Source organism: Oncorhynchus masou, chromosome 22, assembly GCF_036934945.1.
Source record: "Oncorhynchus masou masou isolate Uvic2021 chromosome 22, UVic_Omas_1.1, whole genome shotgun sequence".
NCBI lineage: Eukaryota > Metazoa > Chordata > Actinopteri > Salmoniformes > Salmonidae > Oncorhynchus > Oncorhynchus masou.
Genome location: NC_088233.1, coordinates 2895101 through 2918541, shown reverse-complemented (window position 1 = coordinate 2918541; position 23441 = coordinate 2895101). Strand labels below are relative to the sequence as shown.

The window sequence follows — 23441 nt, the reverse complement described above, 5'->3', positions numbered from 1 at the left end:
TAACCGACAGCTGCAGGTTTGTGTAAAGACTGTAAGATGACACTAAACAAACAACACTACTTTATTAAATCTATCGAAAATGGAAAAAACAAACACACACACAAACACGCACATGCAAACACAAACGCTCCTGGCCATAGAGGAGTGGTGGTGTGGTTAAAGGGGTGGTGTGTTTAAAGGTGTGGGGTGTTTAAAGGGGTGGTGTGGTTAAAGGGGTGGTGTGTTTAAAGGGGTGGGGTGTTTAAAGGGGTGGTGTGGTTAAAGGGGTGGTGTTGTTAAAGGGGTGGGGTGTTTAAAGGGGTGGGGTGTTTAAAGGGGTGGTGTGTTTAAAGGGTTGGTGTGGTTAAAGGGGTGTTTAAAGGGGTGGTGTGGTTAACGGGGTGGTGTGGTTAAAGGGGTGGTGTTGTTAAAGTGGTGGGGTGTTTAAAGGGGTGGGGTGTTTAAACGGGGAGTTTTTAAAGGGGTGGTGTGTTTAAAGGGGTGGTGTGGTTAAAGGGGTGTTTAAAGGGGTGGTGTGTTTAAAGGGGTGGTGTGGTTAAAGGGTTGTTTAAAGGGGTGGTGTGTTTAAATGGGTGGTGTGTTTAAAGGGGTGTTGTTGTTAAAGTGGTGGTGTTTAAAGGGGTGGTGTGTTTAAAGGGGTGGTGTGTTTAAAGGGGTGGGGTGTTTAAAGGGGTGGGGTGTTTAAAGGGGTGGGGTAGTTAAAGGGGCAGGGTGTTTAAAGTGGTGGTGTGTTTTTAACTACTACTGTACACTGAAAGAGATAATCAGTGTTTCTATGACACTTCAGGAAGGGAAAGAAAGGAAGGACATTCATAAACACAAACATCCCAAGAGACATCATGAAAATCACAACTTCCTGTTGCCGGGTGTTGACTCAAACTGGTCAGGACAACATGTTTAAGTTTTACACTGTGGACTGGAAAATGTAACAAGTGAGTTGGAAAGCCCATTAGTCTATGGAAATTAAATGACTGCACCTTAATACATTTGCATAAATCCAATAACATGCAAACTGGTCTAGCGCAGGAAGGATCTGCAAGCAACACAGCACTAAATAGACTTGTATTGGGGTATATGCACAATTACACACTACACAGCACTGAATAGACTTGTATTGGGCTATATGCAGACTACACAGCACTGAGTAGACTTGTATTGGGCTATATGCAGACTACACAGCACTGAATAGACTTGTATTGGTTATATGCAGACTACACACTACACAGCACTGAATGGTGAACAACTGGTGTAGAGGAGAGGACACACTGACACCCCAGCAGATGTAACAGCTGTTTGAAGATCAACACACTGTAACCATATCAAACTGTACCGTTTTCGTCTTTTATATTATGTATTGTGTAAATCCCACTCAATCGATCAATCAATCAATCAATAATCAAACGATCTATCAAATAAATCCATATTCCCACTCAACATCCCATTCTTCAATTGATATATCAATGATTAGTGAAGTGTCTCCACATCCACAGTGTGATTGAAGTGACAACTGAACCCTTGCAGGATAATGTGGTGTGTGTGTGTGTGTGTGTGTGTGTGTGTGTGTGTGTGTTTACCTCTGAAGGGTCAGGCTGGGAGTGTGGATACTCGTCAAGGTCGATGTCATGGTGATGGTGGTGGCAGCCGTTGTTGTCCTCTGAAACGCATAGAGACAATCAATCAATCAATCAATTATTGTCCTAATTGAGGGGATAACCCTGTCAATCTCACTAGCTGATAACACTGCTGAGAGCATAACCCAGGTAGCATGTGTCCAGCTGGCATAGTCCCTATCTATGTTCATCTATAGTCCCTTGTGTAAAATATAACCAATCAGTGAAATGTTTTTAGAAAGCCCTTTTTACATCCTTCTACATCCTTTTTAGAAAGCCCTTTTTACATCCTTCTACATCCTTTTTTAGAAAGCCCTTTTTACATCCTTTTTTAGAAAGCCCTTTTTACATCCTTTTTAGAAAGCCCTTTTTACATCCTTTTTAGAAAGCCCTTTTTACATCCTTTTTTAGAAAGCCCTTTTTACATCCTTTTAGAAAGCCCTTTTTACATCCTTCTACATCCTTTTTTAGAAAGCCCTTTTTACATCCTTCTACATCCTTTTTAGAAAGCCCTTTTACATCTTTTTAGAAAGCCCTTTTTACGTCCTTTTAGAAAGCCCTTTTTACATCCTTCTACATCCTTTTTAGAAAGCCCTTTTTACATCCTTCTACATCCTTTTTTAGAAAGCCCTTTCTACATCCTTTTTAGAAAGCCCTTTTTACATCCTTCTACATCCTTTTTTAGAAAGCCCTTTCTACATCCTTTTTTAGAAAGCCCTTTTACATCCTTCTACATCCTTTTTTAGAAAGCCCTTTTTACATCCTTCTACATCCTTTTTTAGAAAGCCCTTTTTACATCTTTTTAGAAAGCCCTTTTTACATCCTTTTAGAAAGCCCTTTTTACATCCTTCTACATCCTTTTTAGAAAGCCCTTTTTACATCCTTCTACATCCTTTTTTAGAAAGCCCTTTCTACATCCTTTTTAGAAAGCCCTTTTTACATCCTTCTACATCCTTTTTTAGAAAGTCCTTTTTACATCCTTTTTAGAAAGCCCTTTTTACATCCTTTTTAGAAAGCCCTTTTTTACATCCTTTTTAGAAAGCCCTTTTTACATCCTTTTTAGAAAGCCCTTTTTTACATCCTTCTACATCCTTTTTTAGGAAGCCCTTTTTACATCCTTTCTAGGTTTCTCTTATAACATAAACCCTGCCTAAAACCCCAAACAGCAAGTAATGCAGATGTAGAAGCTTGGAAGAATGGCATTTCACTGTACTTTTGTATGTGACATCAGAACCGGAAACTCAAGATATTCAAACGTTCATAGATGACCAGCAGGGTCAAATAATAATAATCACAGTGGTTATAGAGGTTGCAACAGGTCAGGACCTTGGCTTTTCAAAGCTGAGCATTCAGAGGTCAAGTGTGGTAGTGGGAGCGAGAGAGAGGGAGAGAGAGGGAGAGAGCGAGAAGGAGAGAGAGGGAGAGAGAGAGAGGGTGAGAGCAAGAAAGAGAGGGAGAGAGATCAGAGAGAGAAAGAGCAAGAGATCTTTCTAGATCCTTTTTTAGAGAGCCCTTTTTAGAGCAAGCAAGAGAAAGAGAGAGAGAAGAAAGAAGGGGGAGTCCTTTCTAGAGAGAGCAAAAGAGAGAGATAGAGAGAGAGAGAGAGAGAGAGAGAGAGCTATAGGGCTGTGCTACTGAGAGAGAGAGAGAGAGAGAGAGAGAGAGAGAGAGAGAGAGAGAGAGAGGGTCGAAACAGCAGGCGAACGTCTGGTGAACCACCATGCTCTGTGCCAGACGGAAGGATATCCCAGTAGTGAGTCAGTCTAATATAGTCCCTAAACTAAAGCAGGGTTCCCCAACTGACAGCCCTAATTTGGCCTGCGGGTGATTTGATTTGGCCCCCCAAGTTTTCAGAGCAAAGAATGTTGTATTTCATTGTTTAAGACTGTAAAAACACCAGTAAATCAGAGTGATTTTAATTCAGGAAATCGGTTCCAAAGTGTTCCCACGCATAATAAAGAGAAACATGGGGAATTAACGGAATTGGACTGAAGGGGACTTCTTATTGACTAATGTTTACATGGAAAATGATACAACTTCAGACAGTCTGTCTTCAGTCAGTCCCGTAATAAACCAGAATCATTACCAGTCAGTCCCATAATAAACCAGAATCATTACCAGTCAGTCCCATAATAAACCAGAATCATTACCAGTCAGTCCCATAATAAACCAGAATCATTACCAGTCAGTCCCGTAATAAACCAGAATCATTACCAGTCAGTCCCATAATAAACCAGAATCATTACCAGTCAGTCCCATAATAAACCAGAATCATTACCAGTCAGTCCCATAATAAACCAGAATCATTACCAGTCAGTCCCATAATAAACCAGAATCATTACCAGTCAGTCCCATAATAAACCAGAATCATTACCAGTCAGTCCCATTATCAATCAGAATCATTACCAGTCAGTCCCATTATCAATCAGAATCATTACCAGTCAGTCCCGTAATAAACCAGAATCATCATTACCAGTCAGTCCCATAATAAACCAGAATCATTATCAGTCAGTCCCATAATAAACCAGAATCATCATTACCAGTCAGTCCCATAATAAACCAGAATCATTACCAGTCAGTCCCATAATAAACCAGAATCATTACCAGTCAGTCCCATAATAAACCAGAATCATTACCAGTCAGTCCCGTTATCAATCAGAATCATTACCAGTCAGTCCCATAATAAACCAGAATCATTACCAGTCAGTCCCATAATAAACCAGAATCATTACCAGTCAGTCCCGTTATCAATCAGAATCATTACCAGTCAGTCCCATAATAAACCAGAATCATTACCAGTCAGTCCCATAATAAACCAGAATCATTACCAGTCAGTCCCGTTATCAATCAGAATCATTACCAGTCAGTCCCATTATCAACCAGAATCATTACCAGTCAGTCCCATTATCAATCAGAATCATTACCAGTCAGTCCCATTATCAATCAGAATCATTACCAGTCAGTCCCGTAATAAACCAGAATCATCATTACCAGTCAGTCCCATAATAAACCAGAATCATTACCATTCAGTCCCATAATAAACCAGAATCATTACCAGTCAGTCCCATAATAAACCAGAATCATTACCAGTCAGTCCCATAATCAATCAGAATCATTACCAGTCAGTCCCATTATCAATCAGAATCATTACCAGTCAGTCCCATTATCAATCAGAATCATTACCAGTCAGTCCCATAATAAACCAGAATCATCATTACCAGTCAGTCCCATAATAAACCAGAATCATTACCAGTCAGTCCCATAATCAATCAGAATCATTACCAGTCAGTCCCGTAATAAACCAGAATCATCATTACCAATCAGTAACATAATAAACCAGAATCATTATCAGTCAGTCCCATTATCAATCAGAATCATTACCAGTCAGTCCCGTAATAAACCAGAATCATCATTACCAGTCAGTCCCATAATAAACCAGAATCATTACCAGTCAGTCCCATAATCAATCAGAATCATTACCAGTCAGTCCCGTAATAAACCAGAATCATCATTACCAGTCAGTCCCATAATAAACCAGAATCATTACCAGTCAGTCCCATTATCAATCAGAATCATTACCAGTCAGTCCCGTAATAAACCAGAATCATCACCAGTCAGTCCAATAATCAATCAGAATCATTACCAGTCAGTCCCATTATCAATCAGAATCATTACCAGTCAGTCCCGTAATAAACCAGAATCATCATTACCAGTCAGTCCCATAATAAACCAGAATCATTACCATTCAGTCCCATAATAAACCAGAATCATTACCAGTCAGTCCCATAATCAATCAGAATCATTACCAGTCAGTCCCATTATCAATCAGAATCATTACCAGTCAGTCCCATAATAAACCAGAATCATCATTACCAGTCAGTCCCATAATAAACCAGAATCATTACCATTCAGTCCCATAATAAACCAGAATCATTACCAGTCAGTCCCATTATCAATCAGAATCATTACCAGTCAGTCCCATAATAAACCAGAATCATCATTACCAGTCAGTCCCATAATAAACCAGAATCATTACCATTCAGTCCCATAATAAACCAGAATCATTACCAGTCAGTCCCATTATCAATCAGAATCATTACCAGTCAGTCCCATTATCAATCAGAATCATTACCAGTCAGTCCCATAATAAACCAGAATCATCATTACCAATCAGTCCCGTAATAAACCAGAATCATTACCATTCAGTCCCATAATAAACCAGAATCATTATCAGTCAGTCCCATTATCAATCAGAATCATTACCATTCAGTCCCATAATAAACCAGAATCATTACCAGTCAGTCCCATTATCAATCAGAATCATTACCAGTCAGTCCCGTAATAAACCAGAATCATCATTACCAATCAGTCCCGTAATAAACCAGAATCATTACCATTCAGTCCCATAATAAACCAGAATCATTATCAGTCAGTCCCATTATCAATCAGAATCATTACCAGTCAGTCCCGTAATAAACCAGAATCATCATTACCAATCAGTCCCGTAATAAACCAGAATCATTACCAGTCAGTCCCGTAATAAACCAGAATCATCATTACCAATCAGTCCCATAATAAACCAGAATCATTATCAGTCAGTCCCATTATCAATCAGAATCATTACCAGTCAGTCCCATAATAAACCAGAATCATTACCATTCAGTCCCATAATAAACCAGAATCATTACCAGTCAGTCCCATAATAAACCAGAATCAATACCAGTCAGTCCCATAATAAACCAGAATCATTACCATTCAGTCCCATAATAAACCAGAATCATTACCAGTCAGTCCCATAATCAATCAGAATCATTACCAGTCAGTCCCATAATAAACCAGAATCATTACCAGTCAGTCCCATTATCAACCAGAATCATTACCAGTCAGTCCCATTATCAATCAGAATCATTACCAGTCAGTCCCATTATCAACCAGAATCATTACCAGTCAGTCCCATTATCAACCAGAATCATTACCAGTCAGTCCCATTATCAATCAGAATCATTACCAGTCAGTCCCATAATAAACCAGAATCATTACCAGTCAGTCCCGTAATAAACCAGAATCATCATTACCAATCAGTCCCATAATAAACCAGAATCATTATCAGTCAGTCCCATTATCAATCAGAATCATTACCAGTCAGTCCCATAATAAACCAGAATCATTACCATTCAGTCCCATAATAAACCAGAATCATTACCAGTCAGTCCCATAATCAATCAGAATCATTACCAGTCAGTCCCATTATCATTATCGGTCAGATAAAGTGCTTACACTCCTAATATAACACAAACACTGGATGCCTCTATAAATAAACCATGTAAACTCAATCTAAACAATGGAACAGATATACCTACTCAATCTAAACAATGTAACAGATATACCTACTCAATCTAAACAATGTAACAGATATACCTACTCAATCTAAACAATGGAACAGATATACCTACTCAATCTAAACAATGTAACAGATATACCTACTCAATCTAAACAATGTAATAGATATACCTACTCAATCTAAACAATGGAACCGATATACCTACTCAATCTAAACAATGTAACAGATATACCTACTCAATCTAAACAATGTAACAGATATACCTACTCAATCTAAACAATGTAACAGATATACCTACTCAATCTAAACAATGGAACAGATATACCTACTCAATCTAAACAATGGAACAGATATACCTACTCAATCTAAACAATGTAACATATATACCTACTCAATCTAAACAATGTAACAGATATAGACTAAGCAATTTAACCCCTTTCAGTTTTCTCAAGTAGTTCAAATGAATAGAGTGGAGAGTGTTTCTACGGCAACAGTTGCGTAATATATCTAGTCAGCCAACCCGCTACTCAATGGTGTAAAGTACTTAAGTCAAAAAATACTTTAAAGTACTACTTAAGCATTTTATTTTGTGTATCTGTATTTTACTATTTATATGTTTGTACTTCAATACATTCCTAAAGAAAATAATGTACTGCATTTTCTCTGTGCATTTTCCCCTGACACCCAAAAGTAGTCGTTACAAACTGTGGTTGAATGTTGAGTTAAGGATTAGGAGATTAAGAATAAAAAGTTGGTATTCTGTAATTTAACTAAACAGCAGTAGGGATTTACTGGAGTAATTATCTCAAAATATGTTTTTGGGGAGCAGTGTTGTAACATGGCAAACACACACACACACACACACACACACACACACACACACACACACACACACACACACACACACACACACACACACACACACACACACACACACACACACACACACACACACACACACACACACACACTGCTAGATAGTTTGTGTTGTAGTAGTGTGGTAGTGTAGTAGTGTGGTAGTGTAGTAGTGTGGTAGTGTAGTAGTGTGGTAGTGTAGTAGTGTGGTAGTGTAGTAGTGTGGCGGTGGCAGAAGTTAGTAATGCTAGATAGTTTGTGTTGTAGTAGTGTGGTAGTGTAGTAGTTTTCCCATGCTAAGTTAGTAATGCTAGCTAGTTTGTGTTGTAGTAGTGTGGTAGTGTAGTAGTGTGGTAGTGTAGTAGTGTGGTAGTGTAGTAGTGTGGCGTTTGCAGTAGCTGATAGGTGCATTTTGTTGCTCATTTGTTAGCATCACTCTTTTCAAGATTAACTTTCAAACTTCTTTTAAAACTTCATTTACAAATGATCATCATCTAGTGGCACTTGTTTTTGTTGCATCTTGCTTGCTGTTAACTATCTCTTAGAAAATAAAGACTGTTAAACATTGTTACAGTCTAAACTGTTTTTTTGTTTGTTGTTTTTGTTTTGTTGGTCGCATTATTGAATGCGGTGTGTCATGTCACATGACGGTTCTGTCTCTGTGTGTACGGCGGTCCAAAGCATGACCAGGCCTGTTTGATTAATTCATAATGTCATCAAAAAGCATTGCTCCTCCTGCACTACAACTACAGTGGCCCGACTACAGACGATATAAATGTTGGGTGCATCTAGTGATGCTATGTATTCTGTTATTTTCATGATTTTTTTTAGTTCGATTTTTTGGTTCCCTCTGAAAGCCTAGGTCCTAAGGTCAAAGTTCACCACTGGTGGAAACAGTTTGGATTGGCAGGCTGCTACCGCAGTGCTTCAGTAGCTAGTATTCTACTTGAAGATAATCTACTCAGCAACCCTTGGTAACACAACAAAAGTTTGCTTTAAAACTGTTGTTCTACTGAACAGGCTGAGCCCTCAAAACACTTATTTTACCACTTTAGGAAAGAGAGGGAATTGTGTTGTGTACTCTGACCTGTTTTCATATCACAGTGAGTCTGGGACATCTACTTCTACGATTCCCTTTTACTCTGCAGCTGCTGGCAGACTCAGTGGAATAGAGTACTGGACCACGAGTACAGTACTAACTCTGCTCTGCTGCACCAGATAGCTCCTTATTCTCTATGACAGACTCTCTACTCAACAGGATGGACTTTCTATCCACCACCAAAACACCAGAGTACTGAGATCGAGTAGCTAGCTCCTTTTGCCCAGAGCGACTCAGAGCCCCCAGACAACCTCCGGAACAGCCTCCCACAGAACAGTCTTTGTTCCCCACAGTGGACAGCTGATTACTGGGGAAATAACACAAGGACACTGGCCTCTCAAGACTCTCTGATTAACACAAGGATATGTCTGACTCCATAGAGTTTTCTATCGCTACGCATGACGCTCTACTCAACAGGCTCTTACAGGCTCCTATATAGGGGGGGGGGCAGTGGGTTATCTATAGACTAACGATGGTACTGTAAATAGGCTTCTATAAAGGAGTGGGTAGTGGGTTATCTATAGACTAACGATGGTACTGTAAATAGGCTTCTATAAAGGAGTGGGTAGTGGGTTATCTATAGACTAACGATGGTACTGTAAATAGGCTTCTATATAGGAGTGGGTAGTGGGTTATCTATAGACTAACGATGGTAAATAGGCTTCTATATAGGAGTGGGTAGTGGGTTATCTATAGACTAACGATGGTAAATAGGCTCCTATATAGGGGGGGGGGCAGTGGGTTATCTATAGACTAACGATGGTAAATAGGCTCCTATAAAGGAGTGGGTAGTGGGTTATCTATAGACTAACAATGGTAAATAAACTCCTATAAAGGAGTGGGTAGTGGGTTATCTATAGACTAACAATGGTAAATAGGCTTCTATATAGGAGTGGGTAGTGGGTTATCTATAGCCTAACGATGGTAAATAGGCTACTATAAAGGAGTGGGTAGTGGGTTATCTATAGACTAACGATGGTAAATAGGCTTCTATATAGGAGTTGGTAGTGGGTTATCTATAGACTAACGATGGTAAATAGGCTCCTATAAAGGAGTGGGGAGTGGGTTATCTATAGACTAACAATGGTAAATAGGCTCCTATAAAGGAGTGGGTAGTGGGTTATCTATAGACTAACAATGGTAAATAGGCTTCTATATAGGAGTGGGTAGTGGGTTATCTATAGACTAACGATGGTAAATAGGCTACTATAAAGGAGTGGGTAGTGGGTTATCTATAGACTAACGATGGTAAATAGGCTTCTATATAGGAGTGGGTAGTGGGTTATCTATAGACTAACAATGGTAAATAGGCTCCTATAAAGGAGTGGGTAGTGGGTTATCTATAGACTAACGATGGTAAATAGGCTCCTATAAAGGAGTGGGTAGTGGGTTATCTATAGACTAACGATGGTAAATAGGCTCCTATAAAGGAGTTGGTAGTGGGTTATCTATAGACTAACGATGGTAAATAGGCTCCTATAAAGGAGTGGGTAGTGGGTTATCTATAGACTAACGATGGTAAATAGGCTTCTATATAGGAGTTGGTAGTGGGTTTTCTATATAGGAGTTGGTAGTGGGTTTTCTATATAGGAGTTGGTAGTGGGTTATCTATAGACTAACGATGGTAAATAACCGTTCTTTATTACATGCAGAATGATCTACAGGGTTTGTTATCCAACAACTCAAACGGGTTGATGAGTGATTCCATATAAAACCAGAATAAAGTAATAACATGATTTGGACGGATTTAAACAAAAAGTAATTCATAAAATGGTCCTTTGGAGGAAGGATTGTTGGCATATATTTGACATATGTATCTTAAAGCATAATTAAATAAATAATTAAATCAAAGTTGGCATATTTATGACATTTTGGCCTTTCCCAAGTCTCCTTTAAAACACCATAGTGTTTAATCTGTAAATGCAACAGGTCTCCTTTAAAACACCATAGTGTTTGATCTGTAGGTGCTACAGGCCTCCTTTAAGACTCCATAGTGTTTAATCTGTAGGTGCTACAGGTCTCCTTTAAGACTCCATAGTGTTTAATCTGTAGGTGCTACAGGTCTCCTTTAAGACTACATAGTGTTTGATCTGTAGGTGCTACAGGTCTCCTTTAAGACTCCATAGTGTTTCATCTGTAGGTGCTACAGGTCTCCTTTAAGACTCCATAGTGTTTCATCTGTAGGTGCTACAAAGCCAAAATTGTTGTCATATGAAGCTTTACCGCTCTGTAATATGAGTAGTATTTTGGATTTTAATAAAATTGTATTTACATTAATTTATAATATTCATTTTTCAAAATATTGATGAACATTCACTGAACAAAAATATAACATGCAAGTATAGTGAATAGTGAACTACTTTTGACCAAAGGCCAAGCAGGGCTGGCATAATTACCGTGTAACTGATGGTTACGGATGAAGACTGTCAAGAAAAAAAAAGATATGTATATATATATGGCATTGGTGTGGTTGAGTCATACTCTGAACAACGTGATGAAACTTTGTCGCTGAAAAAAGCAAAGGAGTCTGGTTCCCTCGGACCTGGGCAACACCCCCCACAATGCAACAGCAGCACACATAGAAATACCATGAATAGAACAGGCTTGGAACCTCTAACCCTGGTAATATGACTGGAAAATAGAATGAATAGAACCTGTAACCCTGGTAATATGACTGGTAAATAGAATGAATAGAACCTCTAACCCTGGTAAATAGAATGAATAGAACCTCTAACCCTGGTAATATGACTGGTAAATAGAATGAATAGAACCTCTAACCCTGGTAAATAGAATGAATAGAACCTGTAACCCTGGTAATATGACTGGTAAATAGAATGAATAGAACCTCTAACCCTGGTAATATGACTGGTAAATAGAATGAATAGAACCTGTAACCCTGGTAATATGACTGGTAAATAGAATGAATAGAACCTCTAACCCTGGTAAATAGAATGAATAGAACCTGTAACCCTGGTAATATGACTGGTAAATAGAATGAATAGAACCTGTAACCCTGGTAATATGACTGGTAAATAGAATGAATAGAACCTGTAACCCTGGTAATATGACTGGTAAATAGAATGAATAGAACCTGTAACCCTGGTAATATGACTGGTAAATAGAATGAATAGAACCTCTAACCCTGGTAATATGACTGGTAAATAGAATGAATAGAACCTGTAACCCTGGTAATATGACTGGTAAATAGAATGAATAGAACCTCTAACCCTGGTAATATGACTGGTGAATAGAATGAATAGAACCTGTAACCCTGGTAATATGACTGGTAAATAGAATGAATAGAACCTGTAACCCTGGTAATATGACTGGTAAATAGAATGAATAGAACCTGTAACCCTGGTAAATAGAATGAATAGAACCTGTAACCCTGGTAGTATGACTGGTAAATAGAATGAATAGAACCTCTAACCCTGGTAATATGACTGGTAAATAGAATGCATAGAACCTCTAACCCTGGTAATATGACTGGTAAATAGAATGAATAGAACCTCTAACCCTGGTAATATGACTGGTAAATAGAATGAATAGAACCTCTAACCCTGGTAAATAGAATGAATAGAACCTGTAACCCTGGTAAATAGAATGAATAGAACCTCTAACCCTGGTAAATAGAATGAATAGAACCTGTAACCCTGGTAAATAGAATGAATAGAACCTGTAACCCTGGTAGTATGACTGGTAAATAGAATGAATAGAACCTCTAACCCTGGTAATATGACTGGTAAATAGAATGAATAGAACCTCTAACCCTGGTAATATGACTGGTAAATAGAATGAATAGAACCTCTAACCCTGGTAATATGACTGGTAAATAGAATGAATAGAACCTCTAACCCTGGTAGTATGACTGGAAAATAGAATGAATAGAACCTCTAACCCTGGTAAATAGAATGAATAGAACCTGTAACCCTGGTAATATGACTGGTAAATAGAATGAATAGAACCTGTAACCCTGGTAAATAGAATGAATAGAACCTGTAACCCTGGTAATATGACTGGTAAATAGAATGAATAGAACCTCTAACCCTGGTAAATAGAATGAATAGAACCTCTAACCCTGGTAGTATGACTGGAAAATAGATTGAATAGAACCTCTAACCCTGGTAAATAGAATGAATAGAACCTGTAACCCTGGTAATATGACTGGTAAATAGAATGAATAGAACCTGTAACCCTGGTAGTATGACTGGTAAATAGAATGAATAGAACCTGTAACCCTGGTAAATAGAATGAATAGAACCTGTAACCCTGGTAATATGACTGGTAAATAGAATGAATAGAACCTGTAACCCTGGTAAATATAATGAATAGAACCTCTAACCCTGGTAATATGACTGGTAAATAGAATGAATAGAACCTGTAACCCTGGTAATATGACTGGTAAATAGAATGAATAGAACCTGTAACCCTGGTAAATAGAATGAATAGAACCTGTAACCCTGGTAATATGACTGGTAAATAGAATGAATAGAACCTGTAACCCTGGTAATATGACTGGTAAATAGAATGAATAGAACCTGTAACCCTGGTAATATGACTGGTAAATAGAATGAATAGAACCTCTAACCCTGGTAATATGACTGGTAAATAGAATGAATAGAACCTGTAACCCTGGTAATATGACTGGTAAATAGAATGAATAGAACCTGTAACCCTGGTAATATGACTGGTAAATAGAATGAATAGAACCTCTAACCCTGGTAATATGACTGGTAAATAGAATGAATAGAACCTCTAACCCTGGTAAATAGAATGAATAGAACCTCTAACCCTGGTAATATGACTGGTAAATAGAATGAATAGAACCTGTAACCCTGGTAATATGACTGGTAAATAGAATGAATAGAACCTGTAACCCTGGTAATATGACTGGTAAATAGAATGAATAGAACCTGTAACCCTGGTAATATGACTGGTAAATAGAATGAATAGAACCTGTAACCCTGGTAATATGACTGGTAAATAGAATGAATAGAACCTCTAACCCTGGTAATATGGCTGGTAAATAGAATGAATAGAACCTCTAACCCTGGTAATATGGCTGGTAAATAGAATGAATAGAACCTGTAACCCTGGTAATATGACTGGTAAATAGAATGAATAGAACCTCTAACCCTGGTAATATGACTGGTAAATAGAATGAATAGAACCTGTAACCCTGGTAATATGGCTGGTAAATAGAATGAATAGAACCTGTAACCCTGGTAATATGACTGGTAAATAGAATGAATAGAACCTGTAACCCTGGTAATATGGCTGGTAAATAGAATGAATAGAACCTGTAACCCTGGTAATATGACTGGTAAATAGAATGAATAGAACCTCTAACCCTGGTAATATGACTGGTAAATAGAATGAATAGAACCTGTAACCCTGGTAATATGGCTGGTAAATAGAATGAATAGAACCTGTAACCCTGGTAATATGACTGGTAAATAGAATGAATAGAACCTCTAACCCTGGTAATATGACTGGTAAATAGAATGAATAGAACCTGTAACCCTGGTAATATGGCTGGTAAATAGAATGAATAGAACCTGTAACCCTGGTAATATGACTGGTAAATAGAATGAATAGAACCTGTAACCCTGGTAATATGGCTGGTAAATAGAATGAATAGAACCTGTAACCCTGGTAATATGACTGGTAAATAGAATGAATAGAACCTCTAACCCTGGTAATATGACTGGTAAATAGAATGAATAGAACCTGTAACCCTGGTAAATAGAATGAATAGAACCTGTAACCCTGGTAAATAGAATGAATAGAACCTGTAACCCTGGTAATATGACTGGTAAATAGAATGAATAGAACCTCTAACCCTGGTAATATGACTGGTAAATAGAATGAATAGAACCTCTAACCCTGGTAATATGACTGGTAAATAGAATGAATAGAACCTGTAACCCTGGTAAATAGAATGAATAGAACCTGTAACCCTGGTAAATAGAATGAATAGAACCTGTAACCCTGGTAATATGACTGGTAAATAGAATGAATAGAACCCCTAACCCTGAGTATTATGACTGGTAAATAGAATGAATAGAACCTGTAACCCTGGTAATATGACTGGTAAATAGAATGAATAGAACCTCTAACCCTGGTAATATGACTGGTAAATAGAATGAATAGAACCTGTAAACCTGGTAATATGACTGGTAAATAGAATGAATAGAACCTGTAACCCTGGTAATATGACTGGTAAATAGAATGAATAGAACCTCTAACCCTGGTAATATGGCTGGTAAATAGAATGAATAGAACCTCTAACCCTGGTAATATGCACTAGGGTTAGAACTTATACAGTAACTACTGCAGTAGGGTTAGAATGTCTACAGTAACTACTACACTAGGGTTAGAACGTCTACAGTAACTACTACAATAGGGTTAGAACTTCTACAGTAACTACTACACTAGGGTTAGAAAGACTACAGTAACTACTACACTAGGGTTAGAAAGTCTACAGTAACTACTACACTAGGGTTAGAACTTCTACAGTAACTACTACACTAGGGTTAGAAAGTCTACAGTAACTACTACACTAGGGTTAGAACTTCTACAGTAACTACTACAGTAGGGTTAGAACTTCTACAGTAACTACTACACTAGGGTTAGAACTTCTACAGTAACTACTGCACTAGGGTTAGAACGTCTACAGTAACTACTACACTAGGGTTAGAACGTCTACAGTAACTACTACACTAGGGTTAGAACGTCTACAGTAACTACTACACTAGGGTTAGAACGTCTACAGTAACTACTACACTAGGGTTAGAAAGTCTACAGTAACTACTACACTAGGGTTAGAACGTCTACAGTAACTACTACACTAGGGTTAGAACGTCTACAGTAACTACTGCACTAGAGTTAGAACTTCTACAGTAACTACTACACTAGGGTTAGAACGTCTACAGTAACTACTACAGTAGGGTTAGAACGTCTACAGTAACTACTGCAGTAGAGTTAGAACTTCTACAGTAACTACTACAGTAGGGTTAGAATGTCTACAGTAACTACTACACTAGGGTTAGAACTTCTACAGTAACTACTACACTAGGGTTAGAACTTCTACAGTAACTACTACACTAGGGTTAGATCTACAGTAACTACTACAGTAGGGTTAGAAAGTCTACAGTAACTACTACAGTAGGGTTAGAACTTCTACAGTAACTACTACACTAGGGTTAGAACTTCTACAGTAACTACTAGACTAGGGTTAGAACTTCTACAGTAACTACTACAGTAGGGTTAGAATGTCTACAGTAACTACTACACTAGGGTTAGAACTTCTACAGTAACTACTACACTAGGGTTAGAACTTCTACAGTAACTACTACACTAGGGTTAGAACGTCTACAGTAACTACTACACACTAGGGTTAGAACGTCTACAGTAACTACTACACTAGGGTTAGAACGTGTACAGTAACTACTACAGTAGGGTTAGAATGTTTACAGTAACTACTACACTAGGGTTAGAACTTCTACAGTAACTACTACACTAGGGTTAGAACTACAGTAACTACTACAGTAGGGTTAGAAAGTCTACAGTAACTACTCCAGTAGGGTTAGAACTTCTACAGTAACTACTGCACTAGGGTTAGAACCTCTACAGTAACTACTACACTAGGGTTAGAACTTCTACAGTAACTACTACACTAGGGTTAGAACGTCTACAGTAACTACTACAGTAGGGTTAGAATGTCTACAGTAACTACTACACTAGGGTTAGAACTTCTACAGTAACTACTACACTAGGGTTAGAACTTCTACAGTAACTACTACACTAGGGTTAGAACTTCTACAGTAACTACTACACTAGGGTTAGAACTTCTACAGTAACTACTACACTAGGGTTAGAACGTCTACAGTAACTACTACACTAGGGTTAGAACGTCTACAGTAACTACTACACTAGGGTTAGAACGTGTACAGTAACTACTACAGTAGGGTTAGAACGTCTACAGTAACTACTACACTAGGGTTAGAACTTCTACAGTAACTACTACACTACGGTTAGAACTACAGTAACTACTACAGTAGGGTTAGAAAGTCTACAGTAACTACTACAGTAGGGTTAGAACTTCTACAGTAACTACTACACTAGGGTTAGAACGTCTACAGTAACTACTACACTAGGGTTAGAACGTCTACAGTAACTACTACACTAGGGTTAGAACTACAGTAACTACTACAGTAGGGTTAGAAAGTCTACAGTAACTACTACAGTAGGGTTAGAACTTCTACAGTAACTACTACACTAGGGTTAGAACTTCTACAGTAACTACTACACTAGGGTTAGAACTTCTACAGTAACTACTACACTAGGGTTAGAACGTCTACAGTAACTACTACACTAGGGTTAGAACGTCTACAGTAACTACTACACTAGGGTTAGAACGTCTACAGTAACTACTACACTAGGGTTAGAATGTCTACAGTAACTACTACACTAGGGTTAGAACTTCTACAGTAACTACTACACTAGGGTTAGAACTACAGTAACTACTACAGTAGGGTTAGAAAGTCTACAGTAACTACTACAGTAGGGTTAGAATGTCTACAGTAACTACTACACTAGGGTTAGAACTTCTACAGTAACTACTACAGTAGGGTTAAAATGTCTACAGTAACTACTACAGTAGGGTTAGAATGTCTACAGTAACTACTACACTAGGGTTAGAACTACAGTAACTACTACAGTAGGGTTAGAATGTCTACAGTAACTACTACAGTAGGGTTAGAATGTCTACAGTAACTACTACAGTAGGGTTAGAAAGTCTACAGTAACTACTACAGTAGGGTTAGAATGTCTACAGTAACTACTACACTAGGGTTAGAATGTCTACAGTAACTACTACAGTAGGGTTAGAATGTCTACAGTAACTACTACACTAGGGTTAGAACTTCTACAGTAACTACTACACTAGGGTTAGAACTACAGTAACTACTACAGTAGGGTTAGAAAGTCTACAGTAACTACTACAGTAGGGTTAGAATGTCTACAGTAACTACTACACTAGGGTTAGAACTTCTACAGTAACTACTGCAGTAGGGTTAGAATGTCTACAGTAACTACTACACTAGGGTTAGAACTTCTACAGTAACTACTACACTAGGGTTAGAACTACAGTAACTACTACAGTAGGGTTAGAAAGTCTACAGTAACTACTACAGTAGGGTTAGAATGTCTACAGTAACTACTACACTAGGGTTAGAACTTCTACAGTAACTACTGCAGTAGGGTTAGAATGTCTACAGTAACTACTACAGTAGGGTTAGAATGTCTACAGTAACTACTACAGTAGGGTTAGAATGTCTACAGTAACTACTACACTAGGGTTAGAACTTCTACAGTAACTACTGCAGTAGGGTTAGAATGTCTACAGTAACTACTACAGTAGGGTTAGAATGTCTACAGTAACTACTACAGTAGGGTTAGAACTACAGTAACTACTACACTAGGGTTAGAACTACAGTAACTACTACAGTAGGGTTAGAATGTCTACAGTAACTACTACACTAGGGTTAGAACTTCTACAGTAACTACTGCACTAGGGTTAGAATGTCTACAGTAACTACTACACTAGGGTTAGAACTTCTACAGTAACTACTACACTAGGGTTAGAACTACAGTAACTACTACAGTAGGGTTAGAAAGTCTACAGTAACTACTACACTAGGGTTAGAACTTCTACAGTAACTACTACACTAGGGTTAGAACTTCTACAGTAACTACTACACTAGGGTTAGAACTACAGTAACTACTACAGTAGGGTTAGAATGTCTACAGTAACTACTACACTAGGGTTAGAACTTCTACAGTAACTACTACACTAGGGTTAGAACTACAGTAACTACTACAGTAGGGTTAGAAAGTCTACAGTAACTACTACACTAGGGTTAGAACTTCTACAGTAACTACTACACTAGGGTTAGAACTTCTACAGTAACTACTACACTAGGGTTAGAATGTCTACAGTAACTACTACACTAGGGTTAGAATGTCTACAGTAACTACTACAGTAGGGTTAGAATGTCTACAGTAACTACTACACTAGGGTTAGAACTTCTACAGTAACTACTACACTAGGGTTAGAACTACAGTAACTACTACAGTAGGGTTAGAAAGTCTACAGTAACTACTACAGTAGGGTTAGAATGTCTACAGTAACTACTACACTAGGGTTAGAACTTCTACAGTAACTACTGCAGTAGGGTTAGAATGTCTACAGTAACTACTACACTAGGGTTAGAACTTCTACAGTAACTACTACACTAGGGTTAGAACTACAGTAACTACTACAGTAGGGTTAGAAAGTCTACAGTAACTACTACAGTAGGGTTAGAATGTCTACAGTAACTACTACACTAGGGTTAGAACTTCTACAGTAACTACTGCAGTAGGGTTAGAATGTCTACAGTAACTACTACAGTAGGGTTAGAATGTCTACAGTAACTACTACAGTAGGGTTAGAATGTCTACAGTAACTACTACACTAGGGTTAGAACTTCTACAGTAACTACTGCAGTAGGGTTAGAATGTCTACAGTAACTACTACAGTAGGGTTAGAATGTCTACAGTAACTACTACAGTAGGGTTAGAACTACAGTAACTACTACACTAGGGTTAGAACTACAGTAACTACTACAGTAGGGTTAGAATGTCTACAGTAACTACTACACTAGGGTTAGAACTTCTACAGTAACTACTGCACTAGGGTTAGAATGTCTACAGTAACTACTACACTAGGGTTAGAACTTCTACAGTAACTACTACACTAGGGTTAGAACTACAGTAACTACTACAGTAGGGTTAGAAAGTCTACAGTAACTACTACACTAGGGTTAGAACTTCTACAGTAACTACTACACTAGGGTTAGAACTTCTACAGTAACTACTACACTAGGGTTAGAACTACAGTAACTACTACAGTAGGGTTAGAATGTCTACAGTAACTACTACACTAGGGTTAGAACTTCTACAGTAACTACTACACTAGGGTTAGAACTACAGTAACTACTACAGTAGGGTTAGAAAGTCTACAGTAACTACTACACTAGGGTTAGAACTTCTACAGTAACTACTACACTAGGGTTAGAACAACAGTAACTACTACAGTAGGGTTAGAAAGTCTACAGTAACTACTACACTAGGGTTAGAACTTCTACAGTAACTACTACACTAGGGTTAGAACTACAGTAACTACTACAGTAGGGTTAGAATGTCTACAGTAACTACTACACTAGGGTTAGAACTTCTACAGTATCTACTACACTAGGGTTAGAACTACAGTAACTACTACAGTAGGGTTAGAAAGTCTACAGTAACTACTACACTAGGGTTAGAATGTCTACAGTAACTACTACACTAGGGTTAGAACTTCTACAGTAACTACTACAGTAGGGTTAAAATGTCTACAGTAACTACTACAGTAGGGTTAGAATGTCTACAGTAACTACTACACTAGGGTTAGAACTACAGTAACTACTACAGTAGGGTTAGAATGTCTACAGTAACTACTACAGTAGGGTTAGAATGTCTACAGTAACTACTACAGTAGGGTTAGAAAGTCTACAGTAACTACTACAGTAGGGTTAGAATGTCTACAGTAACTACTACACTAGGGTTAGAATGTCTACAGTAACTACTACAGTAGGGTTAGAATGTCTACAGTAACTACTACACTAGGGTTAGAACTTCTACAGTAACTACTACACTAGGGTTAGAACTACAGTAACTACTACAGTAGGGTTAGAAAGTCTACAGTAACTACTACAGTAGGGTTAGAATGTCTACAGTAACTACTACACTAGGGTTAGAACTTCTACAGTAACTACTGCAGTAGGGTTAGAATGTCTACAGTAACTACTACACTAGGGTTAGAACTTCTACAGTAACTACTACACTAGGGTTAGAACTACAGTAACTACTACAGTAGGGTTAGAAAGTCTACAGTAACTACTACAGTAGGGTTAGAATGTCTACAGTAACTACTACACTAGGGTTAGAACTTCTACAGTAACTACTGCAGTAGGGTTAGAATGTCTACAGTAACTACTACAGTAGGGTTAGAATGTCTACAGTAACTACTACAGTAGGGTTAGAATGTCTACAGTAACTACTACACTAGGGTTAGAACTTCTACAGTAACTACTGCAGTAGGGTTAGAATGTCTACAGTAACTACTACAGTAGGGTTAGAATGTCTACAGTAACTACTACAGTAGGGTTAGAACTACAGTAACTACTACACTAGGGTTAGAACTACAGTAACTACTACAGTAGGGTTAGAATGTCTACAGTAACTACTACACTAGGGTTAGAACTTCTACAGTAACTACTGCACTAGGGTTAGAATGTCTACAGTAACTACTACACTAGGGTTAGAACTTCTACAGTAACTACTACACTAGGGTTAGAACTACAGTAACTACTACAGTAGGGTTAGAAAGTCTACAGTAACTACTACACTAGGGTTAGAACTTCTACAGTAACTACTACACTAGGGTTAGAACTTCTACAGTAACTACTACACTAGGGTTAGAACTACAGTAACTACTACAGTAGGGTTAGAATGTCTACAGTAACTACTACACTAGGGTTAGAACTTCTACAGTAACTACTACACTAGGGTTAGAACTACAGTAACTACTACAGTAGGGTTAGAAAGTCTACAGTAACTACTACACTAGGGTTAGAACTTCTACAGTAACTACTACACTAGGGTTAGAACTTCTACAGTAACTACTACACTAGGGTTAGAATGTCTACAGTAACTACTACACTAGGGTTAGAATGTCTACAGTAACTACTACACTAGGGTTAGAACTTCTACAGTAACTACTACACTAGGGTTAGAACTTCTACAGTAACTACTACACTAGGGTTAGAATGTCTACAGTAACTACTACACTAGGGTTAGAACTTCTACAGTAACTACTGCACTAGGGTTAGAACTTCTACAGTAACTACTACAGTAGGGTTAGAATGTCTACAGTAACTACTACACTAGGGTTAGAATGTCTACAGTAACTACTACAGTAGGGTTAGAATGTCTACAGTAACTACTACACTAGGGTTAGAACTTCTACAGTAACTACTACACTAGGGTTAGAACTACAGTAACTACTACAGTAGGGTTAGAAAGTCTACAGTAACTACTACAGTAGGGTTAGAATGTCTACAGTAACTACTACACTAGGGTTAGAACTTCTACAGTAACTACTGCAGTAGGGTTAGAATGTCTACAGTAACTACTACACTAGGGTTAGAACTTCTACAGTAACTACTACACTAGGGTTAGAACTACAGTAACTACTACAGTAGGGTTAGAAAGTCTACAGTAACTACTACAGTAGGGTTAGAATGTCTACAGTAACTACTACACTAGGGTTAGAACTTCTACAGTAACTACTGCAGTAGGGTTAGAATGTCTACAGTAACTACTACAGTAGGGTTAGAATGTCTACAGTAACTACTACAGTAGGGTTAGAATGTCTACAGTAACTACTACACTAGGGTTAGAACTTCTACAGTAACTACTGCAGTAGGGTTAGAATGTCTACAGTAACTACTACAGTAGGGTTAGAATGTCTACAGTAACTACTACAGTAGGGTTAGAACTACAGTAACTACTACACTAGGGTTAGAACTACAGTAACTACTACAGTAGGGTTAGAATGTCTACAGTAACTACTACACTAGGGTTAGAACTTCTACAGTAACTACTGCACTAGGGTTAGAATGTCTACAGTAACTACTACACTAGGGTTAGAACTTCTACAGTAACTACTACACTAGGGTTAGAACTACAGTAACTACTACAGTAGGGTTAGAAAGTCTACAGTAACTACTACACTAGGGTTAGAACTTCTACAGTAACTACTACACTAGGGTTAGAACTTCTACAGTAACTACTACACTAGGGTTAGAACTTCTACAGTAACTACTACACTAGGGTTAGAACTACAGTAACTACTACAGTAGGGTTAGAATGTCTACAGTAACTACTACACTAGGGTTAGAACTTCTACAGTAACTACTACACTAGGGTTAGAACTACAGTAACTACTACAGTAGGGTTAGAAAGTCTACAGTAACTACTACACTAGGGTTAGAATGTCTACAGTAACTACTACACTAGGGTTAGAACTTCTACAGTAACTACTACAGTAGGGTTAAAATGTCTACAGTAACTACTACAGTAGGGTTAGAATGTCTACAGTAACTACTACACTAGGGTTAGAACTACAGTAACTACTACAGTAGGGTTAGAATGTCTACAGTAACTACTACAGTAGGGTTAGAATGTCTACAGTAACTACTACAGTAGGGTTAGAAAGTCTACAGTAACTACTACAGTAGGGTTAGAATGTCTACAGTAACTACTACACTAGGGTTAGAATGTCTACAGTAACTACTACAGTAGGGTTAGAATGTCTACAGTAACTACTACACTAGGGTTAGAACTTCTACAGTAACTACTACACTAGGGTTAGAACTACAGTAACTAC

At 38.0% G+C, this 23441-nt stretch overlaps 1 protein-coding gene across 1 annotated transcript in view; it reads right to left on the bottom strand.

The window, feature by feature from the left end:
* Nucleotides 1–23441, bottom strand: part of LOC135508908 (anoctamin-5-like) — a 96235-nt gene that overhangs the window by 55638 nt on the left and 17156 nt on the right. The window contains exon 2 of the mRNA XM_064929129.1: nt 1575–1654. Within this exon, the coding sequence (XP_064785201.1) occupies nt 1575–1654 (80 nt within the window). The remainder of the gene's footprint in view (nt 1–1574; nt 1655–23441) is intronic.